The sequence below is a fragment of the Aulonocara sp. 'chitande type north' Nkhata Bay genome, linkage group LG11 (genome assembly GCF_057382095.1).
Source record: "Aulonocara sp. 'chitande type north' Nkhata Bay isolate Kocher_YH1m ecotype deep benthic linkage group LG11, A_spYH_male_GT1.1, whole genome shotgun sequence".
Taxonomy (NCBI): domain Eukaryota; kingdom Metazoa; phylum Chordata; class Actinopteri; order Cichliformes; family Cichlidae; genus Aulonocara; species Aulonocara sp. 'chitande type north' Nkhata Bay.
This window is the reverse complement of record NC_141354.1, coordinates 11,392,714-11,406,460: the sequence shown is the minus strand read 5'-3', so window position 1 is coordinate 11,406,460 and position 13,747 is coordinate 11,392,714. Positions and strand designations below refer to the sequence as shown.

The following is a 13,747-nucleotide window of genomic DNA, read 5'->3' as shown; positions in this document are numbered from 1 at the left end:
CTGCTCTTAATAGTTGGTTTAAATCGAAACAATGATTTGTAGGCATGAGCAAAGACGCAGTAAATTCTGCAAGTTGGGCCCAGATAAAGCCAGATAGCCTGTTAACCTTGTGTTGTTACCTAACCTGAAGAGTTGCTGCTTGGCTCTATAACTCATAAAGCAATACTAAAACAGAATCTCATTATTGGTGCTTAAGGATTTTCTTTCTGCAGTTATAGATAATTATTTGCCCCTTGCAGATAACATTTCATGTTTTACTGAGGTGGGATGGAAAATGTAATTTCGCAGAGATATCGTGGTGAATCGTATCCTGCAATTGAAATAACTTGTAACTATTACAGGCCCCGAGTCCCTGATGGAGGAATAATTAGGACTAAATAACTTGGTTACTTTTGTAACCGACTTTACATATCTGAAGTGCAAGGCCCAGTTTAAATGTTCTTTAACAGTTTATTGTGTCACTTATATGCTCACTGTGGAAAGTTGCGTGTTATACATATTTGAATATGACATGTGAGCCAAGAACTTTTAGGGAAGTAAACTGTTTGCAGCTGTATCATGGAGAAATCAGAGCTCTGCAAGATAGACTGAAATTATAGGATGTTGATGGTAGAAGTATGGTTAATGTTTGTGCATTGTTCCTGCAGAACCTCCGTCAGCAGATCCTAGAGCTGCTGGGTCCAATCTCCATGAATCATGGCGCTCATTTCATGGCAGCTATAGCCTACGTTTGGAATGAGAGGAAACAGGTCAAGACTCCAGTCAGAAATAAGGTATACACAATTAAAATGTGGACGATTGTCTCAATGCCCCCATTTGAAGCTATTTAAATAACACAAAATATTTTTCCTATTTGCTGTAGTAAATGGAAAAAGTGTGGTTATTTCTAAAAGCATGCTGAAGTTATATATTTTCACATTTGTTCTCTTTCTCTTAATAGGAGTGTTTAACCAGGGTCCAGTATGCCTCAATTTGATTACACTCTTGAAATCATTGTATTTCTTCCATTGAGTCTGAATGACTTTCTTTCAGGTGATTCCTGTAGCCAGTGAAGAGCAGCTGCTGCTAGTTGAACTGGTTCGCTCTGTCAGCGCCATGCGCACTGAGACTGTTATGCAAACAGTCAAAGAGGTCCTGAAACAGCCGCCTGCTATCGCCAAGGACAAGGTTGGTGTTTTGGTGTTTGTTGCTCAAGCCAGTCTTTATCTGTTTTTGTCTCACTTCTAAATTTTGCATAACAATGCTAGGACAGGAATGTACTCGTGTGAATATCAAGAGACTATTATGATTTATGTCAGTAAAAATGAAGAACTGTGGTAATTGTTGCCATGATTTTCTGCTTCAGAGGCTTTACAGTTTGTTTTAGAGGGGCGCTTTTTAATTTTGATACCTTTTCTCATAGGATAACTTGAAGTCTTTCAGTTAGAGTTCAGTCATTACAATAACTGTTTTTTCTGCTTTCCAGAAGCACCTCTCTCTAGAGGTCTGCATGCTGCAGTTCTTCTATTCTTATGTCCAGAGGTGAGTACACAGCTTCTCACATAATTCTATAATTAGACACCATATCTGTTGAATTCCGATATACATAGAATACACTCTTTCCTTGTGTGTATAATTACAACAACTAACCACTCTGAATTTATGATGTTGCCTCTTTCTGTGTTAGGATTCCTGTTTCCAGTTTGGTTGATAGCTGGCCATCTCTGTTGGCACTGCTGAAGGACTCTATACAGCTGGGCCTGCCCGCTCCAGGACAGTTTCTCATATTGGGGTACGTTTCTCTCCTGGGTGTTACAGTAGTCCAGTAAACATAAACTGAGTAAACAGTGGTATGATTCACTTTGCTTTGTCATTCTTTGTATAAAGCTGTTTTCTGTGTTTCTGTCCAGTTTAGCTCTAGAAGGCTTTTATTTTGAAATAGTTAAAGAAAGTCTTAATGCTATAAATTTAACAGGGCAAGTAGAACCAGTTATACTAAGCAAACAAGATACAGCTTACTCTGATAGAGTCCTGCTTCAACAAAATGTCTCTTTTATTTTGTAACTGGGGTAAATAAAGGTCTCTGTCAGGATTTTCCAAAATACAGTTTTTAATTTTAACTTATTTAATACCTTTGCTCCTTTGTTTTTCTTCTCCAGAGTTCTAAACGAGTTCATTTTGAAGAACCCTAATCTGGAGAGCAAGAAGGACCAGAGAGAGCTGCAGGTAGGTACTGCAGCCAGATTGTAGATAATAATGTGACAAGTCCATGCTCTACAGACATGCCGGATTATAACGTGCTGGATACAATCAAATTAAGCACAACAAGAACACTGAGGGAATCAAAATCATTTGTATGTTCAGGACGTGACCCATAAAGTGGTGGAGGCTATTGGGACGATTGCAGGCTCCTCGTTGGAGCAAACCACGTGGCTGAGGAGGAACCTGGAGGTGAAACCTTCTCCTCAGATCGTTGTGGATGGAACCAACCTGGAAGCTGATGTAGAAGGTGCGCTGCCTGAACTTTACGATCATACATGAAAAGGCTGTTAGCTATGTTGCTTGATAGTCACACTAAACATGTCTGGCCTTGACACCAACTACATTCTCTGCTTCTGCCATGGATGGTTTAATGTGTTTCTTGGTTTTCCTTTTCACGTCTTGATTTTTTTTTTTAAAGATGATTTCGGTAATTCTGTGAATTCAGATAGCAGAGTCATAAATGTAGCTAACATTTTCGGGTTTAATCTGAATGCCAGACAATAATTCTTAACGTAACTCAGCTCAAGCAAAGCACGTATAAACTTGTGTTCACAGGAGCTAACATGTCTGAAAACATGTGAAATGTGAATAGTTTTGGGGTGCTTCAGCGTGGATGTGTTATTATCTGTTGTGTAGCTGCTGCTAATGTTTGGTATGTGTGTTTTGTAGATTTAATGCTCACAGTGATGGAGGCCTCCAGCTTCACTCCATCAGTGTACAGTGTGCACGCCCTCACGCTATTGGCCGAGGTAAAACACCTGAGTGTCTGTGACTCAGTTCAACCCTGTCTTTGTTTCTCAAGCCATCAGTCAGTGCCATCAGTCATTCCACTGTTCGTCTTGATTATGCTTCAAACTGCTCTCGCTCATATTTACCAGCAATGTTTAGGCCTGTCGTTATCAAGCACACCCCCACGGTCCATCTGAACTTCTTAGAGCTGATTTATAACCACCTCTCAAACTCTTAAACCATTATTAATGAACCAATAAATTCATGTGCTGAGTTAAGTGTTATGCTTTGGAGGAGGTGGATAATTGAAATCGGTGGCCACCTCCAATGTTTTGGCTGTTTTAGCTCAGAGTGGAGCTCATTACGCAGATATTGCCCATGCTTCATGGATGCAGTTTATAGATGGATGGATGCATATAAGGCAGTTCATCAAATATGTCCTGCACTGCAGTCTATGCATCTGGTAGCTGGTGAGTAGTGTGATGGTCATTTCTTATTTTTCACTCTTTGGATTAAAGTACCTAATGGCAGAAAGAATGTGACAAAATGTGGAGTGTACATGACTTTTGTGAAAAACACATTTATTTAAGCAAAAAGAAAGTTAGTATGCAGTCAAATATGTATCATATCAGTAACATGTTTGATGTGTGATGTGGTTTGTAAATAAAGAGCCAAAGAGCGGGAAACTGTGCGAGAAAAGAGCGCTGTTTAGCATGCTACTATGTCCAAAACCTTAATATGCACAAATGAATGAGAAACTTACTGTTTCAAGAAGAATATTAAGGTGTGCAAGCACTGGAAACTATGACAGCATAAAAAACGCACAATGCAGTGGTTGGATGGTGTTCAAGGATGCTTCAGTTTAAGTCTCTTTGGTGTGATGTGGTTTTTACAACTTCTTTTGGAAGCATCACTCAGCAGTTAATTGAGCAGTCATTTTAAAGCATTATCATAATCAACTTTAGCTTCTGTACTCATCAGAACATGCATGTTATTTAAAAATGTTTGCTCACCTGGGTGGATATCCCCCCCCCCCCCCCCCGTCTCTGTCTTATGGCTTTTTTTTTTCCTACAACCAAACAACACAGGAAGCAGGTGTTGAGGCTCAGTGGCCGCAACTATCTGCTCTCTACTTTTGAAAAATGTTGCTTGGTTTTGTCCCATTTACTAAGATTTTGATGTAAACAACACAATGAATGTTGGCTGTATCCGCCAGGTGCTGGCTCATCTGTTGGACATGGTGTTCTACAGTGATGAGAAGGAGAAGGTGATTCCGCTGCTGGTTAATATCATGCACTACGTAGTTCCCTACCTCCGCAACCACAGGTGTGGATGAGCTTCTTTGTATTGTGTGCTGCTTTTGTCCTCATTGAGAAATAACACTATGTAAATTCTTCTTTTAAAAAAAAAAAAAAAAATTTAGTAATGATAATCAATAATAAAACGCATTGAATGTCTGCATGGATGCTTCACATCCTGGTCATTCCTAATTTTTCTCTGACAGCGCTCACAACGCCCCCAGCTACCGGGCTTGTATCCAACTGTTGAGCAGTCTAAGTGGGTATCAGTACACCCGGCGTGCCTGGAAGAAGGAGGCCTTCGACCTCTTCATGGACCACACCTTCTTCCAGATGGACTCCTCCTGCGTCAGCCAGTGAGTAGGAAGGAGAGGAAACTAACTGTGTGTGGGTGAAGACTTGTACAGCTGTAATGCAAGTTATTACAAGAGAGAAATGCACTTAAGAGATCACAATTGAAGGGGGATAGAATTATAAACAAAGACACTTCATCTACATAAGAGAGAGATTTTAAAGTAAAAGCTTCACTATGTTTAGTTTTGCATCTGTTGCCAAATATAACAAAGCTGTGCTTGTAGAAATTATTCCATAATTTTCCTCATTTTTGCAGCTGGAGAGCGATCATTGACCACTTGATGACTCATGACAAGACCACATTCAGAGACCTCATGAGTAAGCTAGTTTCCCTATTAGAATTTGGAGATGTATCACTGGGTGCAGTCACAGATCATTTATCAGACCACTCCCCCCTCCCTCCACTTACTGACGGCTCAAAACATTCTAATATGTTACAGATATTAAAAGCTAAAAGACTGTGGCAGGTGAAGTAATAACACGTCACATTTGTGTGTGTGTGTGTTCCTGTTAGCTCGGGTGGCTGTAGCCCAGAGCAGTTCCCTGAGTCTGTTCACCAACAGAGATGCTGAGCTGGAGCAGAGGGCCATGCTGCTTAAACGTCTGGCCTTCACCATCTACAGCAGCGAAGTGGACCAGTATCAGAAATATCTGCCTGACATACAAGGTAACCTCACACAGAAAACACCACTCTGAAGTTCCTTAATATTATCTGTCGCCTGAAAGCCCAGCTGAAGTTATTAGGTATTTTTTCTTCTAACGTGTGTGTCCACAGAGCGTCTCGTGGAGAGCTTGCGTCTGCCTCAGGTGCCCATCCTTCATGCTCAGGTGTTCCTGTTCTTCAGAGTGCTGCTGCTGCGCATGTCACCTCAGCACCTCACCTCTCTGTGGCCCACCATGATCACTGAGCTGGTTAGCAATACAGGCTACATAAAATCTGACCCCTGCTGCAGCTGTGCCTGTGTTTTACCCAAACTGATGCACTCACACATTTGTATGTTGCAGGTTCAGGTGTTTCTACTGATGGAGCAGGAGCTGACAGCAGATGAGGACATATCAAGGTATACAATGTCTTGTTATAACAAACTGGTCTGTGATGGTAAATGTACATCACAGACAACTCACTCCTGTCTTCCTGTTTTTTTGTTTTTTAAACAAAACCCTGTTCACCTGTAGGACATCCGGGCCATCTGTGGCTGGGCTAGAGACCACCTATTCTGGAGGGAACGGCTTCTCCACCTCCTACAACAGTCAACGCTGGCTCAACCTCTATCTCTCTGCCTGCAAGCTTCTGGATCTGGCCTTGGCGCTGCCTCCCGAGAGCCTGCCTCAGTTTCAGATGTCAGTACAGACACTAGCTTGCATGTCATCATCAGGGACTCAATAACAGACATACAGTGGGGCAAAAAAGTATTTAGTCAGCCACCGATTGTGCAAGTTCCCCCACCTAAAATGATGACAGAGGTCAGTAATTTGCACCAGAGGTACACTTCAACTGTGAGAGACAGAATATGAAAAAAAAATCCATGAATTCACATGGTAGGATTTGTAAAGAATTTATTCGTAAATTAGGGTGGAAAATAAGTACCGTATTTCCCGGACTACAAAGCGCACCTGAATATTAGCCGCACAAGCTAAAATCAGGGGAAAATCCTGTTTTGTACATACATTAGCCGCACCTGACCAAAAGCCGCAGGTGTTTCAATGTTGACTCATCATATGTAAGAGAATATGCACAAAGGGAATTGTCAGGAAAGAGATGGCTGTTTGGAGACACACCCCTTTTATTAATATTTTGAAAAACAAGTTATGGGTACATATTTGCACATGTGCTGTGCTTCATAAATGAGTAACAAATGTATTACATAACAATAACCTACAGCACACCAGAAAAATAGATTCGGACTACCTTTTAGGCTCAGGTGCAGTGACACGGCTTTAACAAGAAGAAAAGTCAGTCATTCACCACCATCTTCCTGCGCTCTAAAACCACCAAAGTCCTCTTCTCCAGTGTCGGATACGAACAGGATCAGGATGGCTTCGTCATCCACTCTCAGCTTCTTTCCTTCGTTGTCACTTTCAAAACCAAAGAAATCCTCATTGTCATTGTCAGTGTCGGAGTCGAACACCCTCAGAAGGGCCGTGGCGGTGTCCTCCTCTTCATCATGCAGCAGTCCAGCCCTTCGAAATCCGTTGGTGATCGTGGATGTTTTCACACTTTTCCACGCTGTCAGAATCCACCGGTGGAGTTGAGCACAACTTGCTTTTCGCAAGTTTATCGCCGCTCGTCATCCACGACTCCCGCTGAACGCGTAGCGCTACTTTGAAGTTTGTTTTTCGCGCTACTTGTACGGCACTATGTTGCCTGGCGGATGGACATGTGACCAACATACCACTCTTGAACCCCGATCCTTCCGCCAGGCAACGTAGTGCCGTACAACAGCGGAACACACAAAACAAATCGTCTTACGATATCACAAAAATCATGGACAATCTATAGAAAAGCCGCACCTGACTAAAAGCCGCAGGGTTCAAAGCTTGTGCAAAAAGTAGCGGCTTATAGCCCGACAATTACGGTATTTGGTCACCTCAAACAAAGAAAATCTCTGGCTCTCACAGACCTGTAACGTCTTCTGTAAGAAGCTTTTCTGTCCCCCACTTGTTACCTGTATGAATGGCACCTGTTTGAACTCATCATCTGTATAAAAGACACCTGTCCACAGCCTCAAACAGTCAGACTCCAAACTCCGCCATGGCCAAGACCAAAGAGCTTTCGAAGGACACCAGGAAAAGTATTGTAGACCTGCACCAGACTGGGAAGAGTGAATCTACAATAGGCAAGCAGCTTGGTGTGAAAAAATCAACTGTGGGAGCAATCATCAGAAAATGGAAGACATACAAGACCACTGATAATCTCCCTCGATCTGGGGCTCCACGCAAGATCTCATCCCGTGGGGTCAAAATGATCATGAGAACGGTGAGCAAAGATCCCAGAACCACACGGGGGGACCTGGTGAATGACCTGCAGAGAGCTGGGACCAAAGTAACAAAGGTCACCATCAGTAACACACTACAACGGCAGGGAATCAAATCCCGCAGTGCCAGACGTGTTCCGCTGCTGAAGCCAGTGCATGTCCAGGCCCGTCTGAAGTTTGCCAGAGAGCACATGGATGATACAGCAGAGGATTGGGAGAATGTCATGTGGTCAGATGAAACCAAAGTAGAACTTTTTGGTATAAACTCAACTCGTCGTGTTTGGAGGAAGAAGAATACTGAGTTGCATCCCAAGAACACCATACCTACTGTGAAGCATGGGGGTGGAAACATCATGCTATGGGGCTGTTTTTCTGCCAAGGGGACAGGACGACTGATCCGTGTTAAGGACAGAATGAATGGGGCCATGTATCGTGAGATTTTGAGCCAAAACCTCCTTCCATCAGTGAGAACTTTGAAGATGAAACGAGGCTGGGTCTTCCAACATGACAATGATCCAAAACACACCGCCCGGGCAACAAAGGAGTGGCTCCGTAAGAAGCATTTGAAAGTCCTGGAGTGGCCTAGCCAGTCTCCAGACCTCAACCTCATAGAAAATCTGTGGCGGGAGTTGAAAGTCCGCGTTGCTCGGCGACAGCCCCAAAACATCACTGCTCTCGAGAAGATCTGCATGGAGGAATGGGCCAAAATACCAGCTACTGTGTGTGCAAACCTGGTAAAGACCTATAGTAAACGTTTGACCTCTGTTATTGCCAACAAAGGTTATGTTACAAAGTATTGAGTTGTATTTTTGTTATTGACCAAATACTTATTTTCCACCCTGATTTACGAATAAATTCTTTACAAATCTTACCATGTGGATTCATGGATTTTTTTTTTCACATTCTGTCTCTCACAGTTGAAGTGTACCTCTGGTGCAAATTACTGACCTCTGTCATCATTTTAAGTGGGGGAACTTGCACAATCGGTGGCTGACTAAATACTTTTTTGCCCCACTGTAATTTGTTTAGGTAGAAGTGTGTGCCTGTGTGTCAGTATTTGAGATGTGGAAGGGTACATTGTGATAATTGATTATGTGAATTTCACTCCTTTAAAGCTGTTCTGAGTCAATCTGAGTATGTCACGCCTCATTACAGGTATCGCTGGGCCTTCATCCCAGAGGCGTCAGACGATTCGGGGTTGGAAGTGAGACGTCAGGGGATTCACCAGAGAGAGTTTAAGCCCTACATTGTCCGACTAGTGAAGCTGCTGAGGAAACGAGCCAAGGTATCTCATCTTCTCTTGTCTGCACAGGTTATTAAATAATGAAGATAAATGAGTGCCTTTTACAAAGAGGAAAGTGCTTGTTAAAAGAGGCTGTTTTGCAAATTGTAGTTTTTGCGGGTTGGCAGGTGAATATTCAGCTTCAGTAAATTATTTGCCTCCTCCTCATAGAAAAACCCAGAAGAGGACTGCTCCACCCAAACCCTGTCCTGGGAGCCAGGTCACCTAATGCTGACCCTCTACGTGATCCGCAGTATGGAGCAGCTGCTGCCCTTCTTCAACTTGCTCAGCCAGGTGTTCAGCAGCAAGGCCAGCAGCCGCTCAGGCCCCGCCTACGCTCACAACCGCACAGATGCCTCTTTCCCCAGCCACAAGGAGGGCCACAAACTGGAGAGCCAGAAAGTGTTCTGGAGTCGAGCTCGACAAAACATTGAGGAGATGGTTGAAAAAGACTTTCTAGAGGGGCTCATCAAGACGTGAGGTCAAAACAAGCGGAGGGAGAGGGAACTAACACACAACTGATCAACACTAGTGAACCTCAACCTGTACATTAAAAAAACTATATGGGACTATAAACTTGGGGAGGAGTTTGTACATTCTTTTTTTTTTTTTTATAATGATTTTTCTTTTAAAAGCTACTTTATTGATTTTAATTATTTGTATATATGGAGCAGCTTTGATGACTTTCAACATTTTATGTGAGTCCTTTAGGATAAAGTGAAAATGCTGTGCCATTCCATATCGATGTGACTTAATAAAGATTTCTAATGAGAAGTTTACATCAGCTATGTTGTTCTCTTTCTAAATATTAAGAAAGAACTTACACTACGCCCCTGCCATTCAGTCTAAGTCTCTTCAGTCTCTTCTCCATTCTCATCTGAGCAGGTGTAGACTGTGTATAAAAGATAGACAGCCACTACCGCATTGCCCGTTGGTTTCCACATTAGCTTTGTCGTCATCGGAATCTTGTTTTTCTGGAGCCAGCCATGACTACAGTTACTCAAAAAGGGTCGAGTCCTAAGTTATCAGCTGATGCTAGAGAACATAGAAAAATGTGTGAGCGCAATACACAGACACACCTACCTGCTGTTTAGTGCAGTAACGGGGTAATAAAATACTAGAAAATGCCTAAAACCAAAACTGAAGCAAAGACTTCTCTACTGCACAGAAAGCCATTCTTGTCAGATAATTCCATTTAAGATGCAAAGCAGCGACACCACAAAGGCAGTCAAGAGGTCAGTTTGTCTCTGAGATGACCATATCAGTATGGACTTTAGATGGTACCCTTTTAAGTTCCTGTTGGTCAACTCCACCTACATTGAGTAGACACTCAGCAGGAGAGGAGCAAAACAAACATTGTCTGCAAGGGAGTCCTAACAACAGTAGCCTGAGCAGCTACGTACAGTGGCTTGCAAAAGTATTCGGCCCCCTTGAACTTTTCCACATTTTGTCACATTACAGCCACAAACATGAATCAATTTTATTGGAATTCCACGTGAAAGACCAATACAAAGTGGTGTACACGTGAGAAGTGGAACGAAAATCATACATGATTCCAAACATTTTTTACAAATAAATAACTGAAAAGTGGGGTGTGGGTAATTATTCAGCCCCCTGAGTCAATACTTTGTAGAACCACCAATTACAGCTGCCAGTCTTTTAGGGTATGTCTCTACCAGCTTTGCACATCTACAGACTGAAATCCTTGCCCATTTTTTCTCCAGAGTAGTCTGATTTGATAACTGAGAGATGAGCGCTGTCAGATGGGAGAGAGGTCACAGCTGTTATTATACCCTATTAAAAATAAATATATTTAAAATACATTTCTAAGTGCCATGAACAAGTATTGTATTTTATATGTAGGTCTTTCCAATGTACATTAACACATTTTAATGTACATTTTTATGAAAAACGACTGATAGAACTGCATAATGCTGATCAGAAAATGTGATTGAGAGCACGACGCCAGAAGACTTCAGCACCACGGACAGGGCCGAATCCGCTGATTGGCTGCGCGTGGTTATATAAAATCGTGCTCCCTGAAGCTGCACGCTTCTTATGACCTTCGTAGTACGGAAGCAGCATGACAGGCACCAAAACCCTGTAGAGTAGCTGTATTAACCCTTCACATCCTCACGCAGCAACCCCATTCGCCCACCTCCCCACCTCGCTCGCTTCTCCCTTGAGCTCTCGCGATAAAAGAGGCTGCAGTGGGGTTGGTAACACTGCGTCACCTGACTCAAAGGAGGGGGCAGGGCGTGTTGAGAAATATAAATAAAATAATAATTAAATAAACGGAAGGATGTAAGTCCACCGAAAGCACCGCCATCCAACGACCCGGTTTGAAGCGCGCATCCCCGGAGCTGACGGTGAGGAAGGCGCAGAGGAAGCGTAGGGCTGCAGAAGGAGAAGGAGAGAGTGAGAAAAACAAACAAACAGAGAAAAAAAACGCTGCACTGGATGGTGTGGGATGAAGATGATGATGTTCCCCTGCACGCCCCGCTGATACTCAGGGACTGTCAGACTGGTGGTGGTGGTAAGGATTATCCAGGAGACAAGCGGAAGGAAGACAGGGAGGAGGGGAGGCAAGAGAGAAGCATCATCCAGGGAGGACGGCATTGTGAGGGAGGCTGTCCGACCATAACGCGGAACAGTAAGAAATTCATTAAAAAACGGAGGGGAAAACACTGAATTAAAACCTGGATTAGCGTTTTACTTTTTTGCCCTCTCCTTTTTTCCCCTTCCCCCCTTTTTTTGCATATAGACTGTAGTTATCACCGGATACTGGAATTCAGGGAAGAAAGTCAGTTCATGATTGTTCCAGAAACGCATGCAGATCCAGCAGATCTGAGTGGGAATACCAGCTCTCCGCTTGTTATGCAACTCAAATCAATTGCGGCTCTTTAGAAAGTGCCCTAATATTTCTTTTCCTGGAGCCTGTGTCTGTGTGGTGTTCTCGAGGGCGGCTGGGATTACTGAGGCTGCTCGCTCATTCCGGCGTGCGTGTGTGTGTGTGAGTAGGGGGGGGTAGGACCATATTGGAGGCTTGCTGGTTGTACTCCGCGGAGAGAAGATGTCGGGGCAGACGCTGACGGACCGCATCGCCGCGGCTCAGTACAGCCTGACGGGATCCGAGGTGTGCCGAGCGGTGTGCAAAGCCACCACGCACGAACAGACAGCCCCGAAGAAGAAACACTTGGAGTGTGAGTACATCTACGTCTAAGTAACCCCTCCATCTATCCTTGTCATGCACAACTAGGCCTTGCACCAAAGCCATGATGGTTGCCCCCCACCCCCACATCCGTTACTCCAGCGTGTCTTAATATGCTTGGATGGGTTTCAAGTCATAGTATATACTCACGTGTATGAACACACACACACACATACACACACGTACTACCGAAAGACCACCAACAGGAACTGCTTTCAGTCTTAACTGACCAAGCCAAAGTTAATATATAATTACATGGCCTCTCACCCGCTGACTGTGCATTAGTGTAGAGCCAGAATAGGGAAACCACAAAGTCTCCAACCAGATACTTACAGATAAAAGTCCCTCTGATTGCATGCTATCTCTCCCTCCAATGCTGCTCTTATGCTAGTTACTGCATAATTAAAAGGCTAAAAGTAGTTTCAGTACTACTAAGCACACAGGTGGGGTTGTTGCCTGAGACCTTGTCCTCTATGGTAGCACTGAAAAAACTGCCAACATATTTATCACAGATTTCTTTTTTCGTTTCTTGGTGCAGTTTCTAGATGTCTTTCATTGCACGAACAGGGTTGTCAAATGAAGGAGCAGGCGGTGCCAATTCAATAAAAAAAAAAAAGGCTATTAGCTTTTTGGAAAGGATGGAATGGGGCTGTATTTACTGATAACACACAATTTCAGGGACAGTCAATATCCCCAGTGGTCATCCATACATAAAGTAGATTGAACTCTCCAATGACTCATGTGCAGAATAGATAATAGTGAACACAGCAAAGGTGGAGGTTTCAGTTAGAGTGGGTTTTTTTCAGGATGCAAATGAATGACACAAGGCCTTTAAGTATTTTTGCCAATAAATATGCAAAAAACAGACCAAGCTTGTGCATTTGATCTGAACACATACATGTGAATAACACAGCCTTTTGCTTTTTCTGCACAATGATATAATACAGCTTGTATTAAGATATTCAACACACAAAATCAATTTGTCTATAATATAAACACCATCCATGCATCACATCTGGGAAACATAAAGACTTGGCATAAATAGAAATACATGGAATGTCCTCAGTCCTCTTCCTACACCAATGAAATCCGTGATCCCTGACTGGATTTTTATCCAAGGAACCTTTTGCCCCCAAAATGAACGATTTAGTGCATTTATTTGGTTTTGGAATAATTGGAAACATTAGGAAGTTATTGAAACAAGCTGGTGAGAGGTCAGTGAGTGCAAGTCACTGAATTGTTGAGGTTATAGGCATCTATATAGACAGAAACTAATGGAGGAAGAGTTACGGCCGGGATGGCCGATGTGTTTGAGGTGTGGACCCAAAAACAGACATGTGAGAGAAAAACGAAGTATAACAAAAAGCAAGCCGTTTATTAAGGGTGATATCAAACCGAAAACAAGGCAAGGTGAGCTGGGGAAAAACTAAACTAAAACCTAAACTGGGATGAACTAAAACTAACATGAAAACTATGCCATGGTACCTGAACATGAATCAGAACAGGTACATCTGAAAACTGTGACAAGAAACATGAACCTGAACCGAAGCATGAAAATAATCCTGAGACCGGAAGTACATGACGCGAGACAAAGAGACGACCCAACAGAGGGGGAACAGAGGGAGATAGAGGACACAGAAGGGTAATGAGGGAAGTG

General features: G+C 43.0%; 2 protein-coding genes across 10 annotated transcripts in view; both read left to right on the top strand.

The window, feature by feature from the left end:
• dop1a (DOP1 leucine zipper like protein A) overlaps window positions 1–9,658 on the top strand; it is a 34,046-nt gene extending 24,388 nt beyond the window's left edge. For all 4 annotated transcript variants that reach the window (XM_086310566.1, XM_086310568.1, XM_086310564.1 and 1 more), the window contains 16 exons: window positions 648–773; window positions 1,033–1,167; window positions 1,466–1,521; window positions 1,667–1,771; window positions 2,139–2,205; window positions 2,344–2,488; window positions 2,911–2,990; window positions 4,187–4,296; window positions 4,475–4,624; window positions 4,879–4,940; window positions 5,137–5,289; window positions 5,398–5,534; window positions 5,628–5,683; window positions 5,799–5,963; window positions 8,753–8,882; window positions 9,051–9,658. In XM_086310566.1, the coding sequence (XP_086166692.1) occupies window positions 648–773; window positions 1,033–1,167; window positions 1,466–1,521; window positions 1,667–1,771; window positions 2,139–2,205; window positions 2,344–2,488; window positions 2,911–2,990; window positions 4,187–4,296; window positions 4,475–4,624; window positions 4,879–4,940; window positions 5,137–5,289; window positions 5,398–5,534; window positions 5,628–5,683; window positions 5,799–5,963; window positions 8,753–8,882; window positions 9,051–9,359 (1,986 nt within the window). In that variant the 3' untranslated portion in view covers window positions 9,360–9,658. The remainder of the gene's footprint in view (window positions 1–647; window positions 774–1,032; window positions 1,168–1,465; window positions 1,522–1,666; window positions 1,772–2,138; window positions 2,206–2,343; window positions 2,489–2,910; window positions 2,991–4,186; window positions 4,297–4,474; window positions 4,625–4,878; window positions 4,941–5,136; window positions 5,290–5,397; window positions 5,535–5,627; window positions 5,684–5,798; window positions 5,964–8,752; window positions 8,883–9,050) is intronic.
• A 1,491-nt stretch (window positions 9,659–11,149) lies between these two features.
• Window positions 11,150–13,747, top strand: part of snap91a (synaptosome associated protein 91a) — a 58,958-nt gene continuing 56,360 nt past the window's right edge. For all 6 annotated transcript variants that reach the window (XM_086310560.1, XM_086310563.1, XM_086310562.1 and 3 more), the window contains exon 1: window positions 11,150–12,082. In XM_086310560.1, coding sequence (XP_086166686.1) covers window positions 11,953–12,082 — 130 coding nt within the window. In that variant the 5' untranslated portion in view covers window positions 11,150–11,952. The remainder of the gene's footprint in view (window positions 12,083–13,747) is intronic.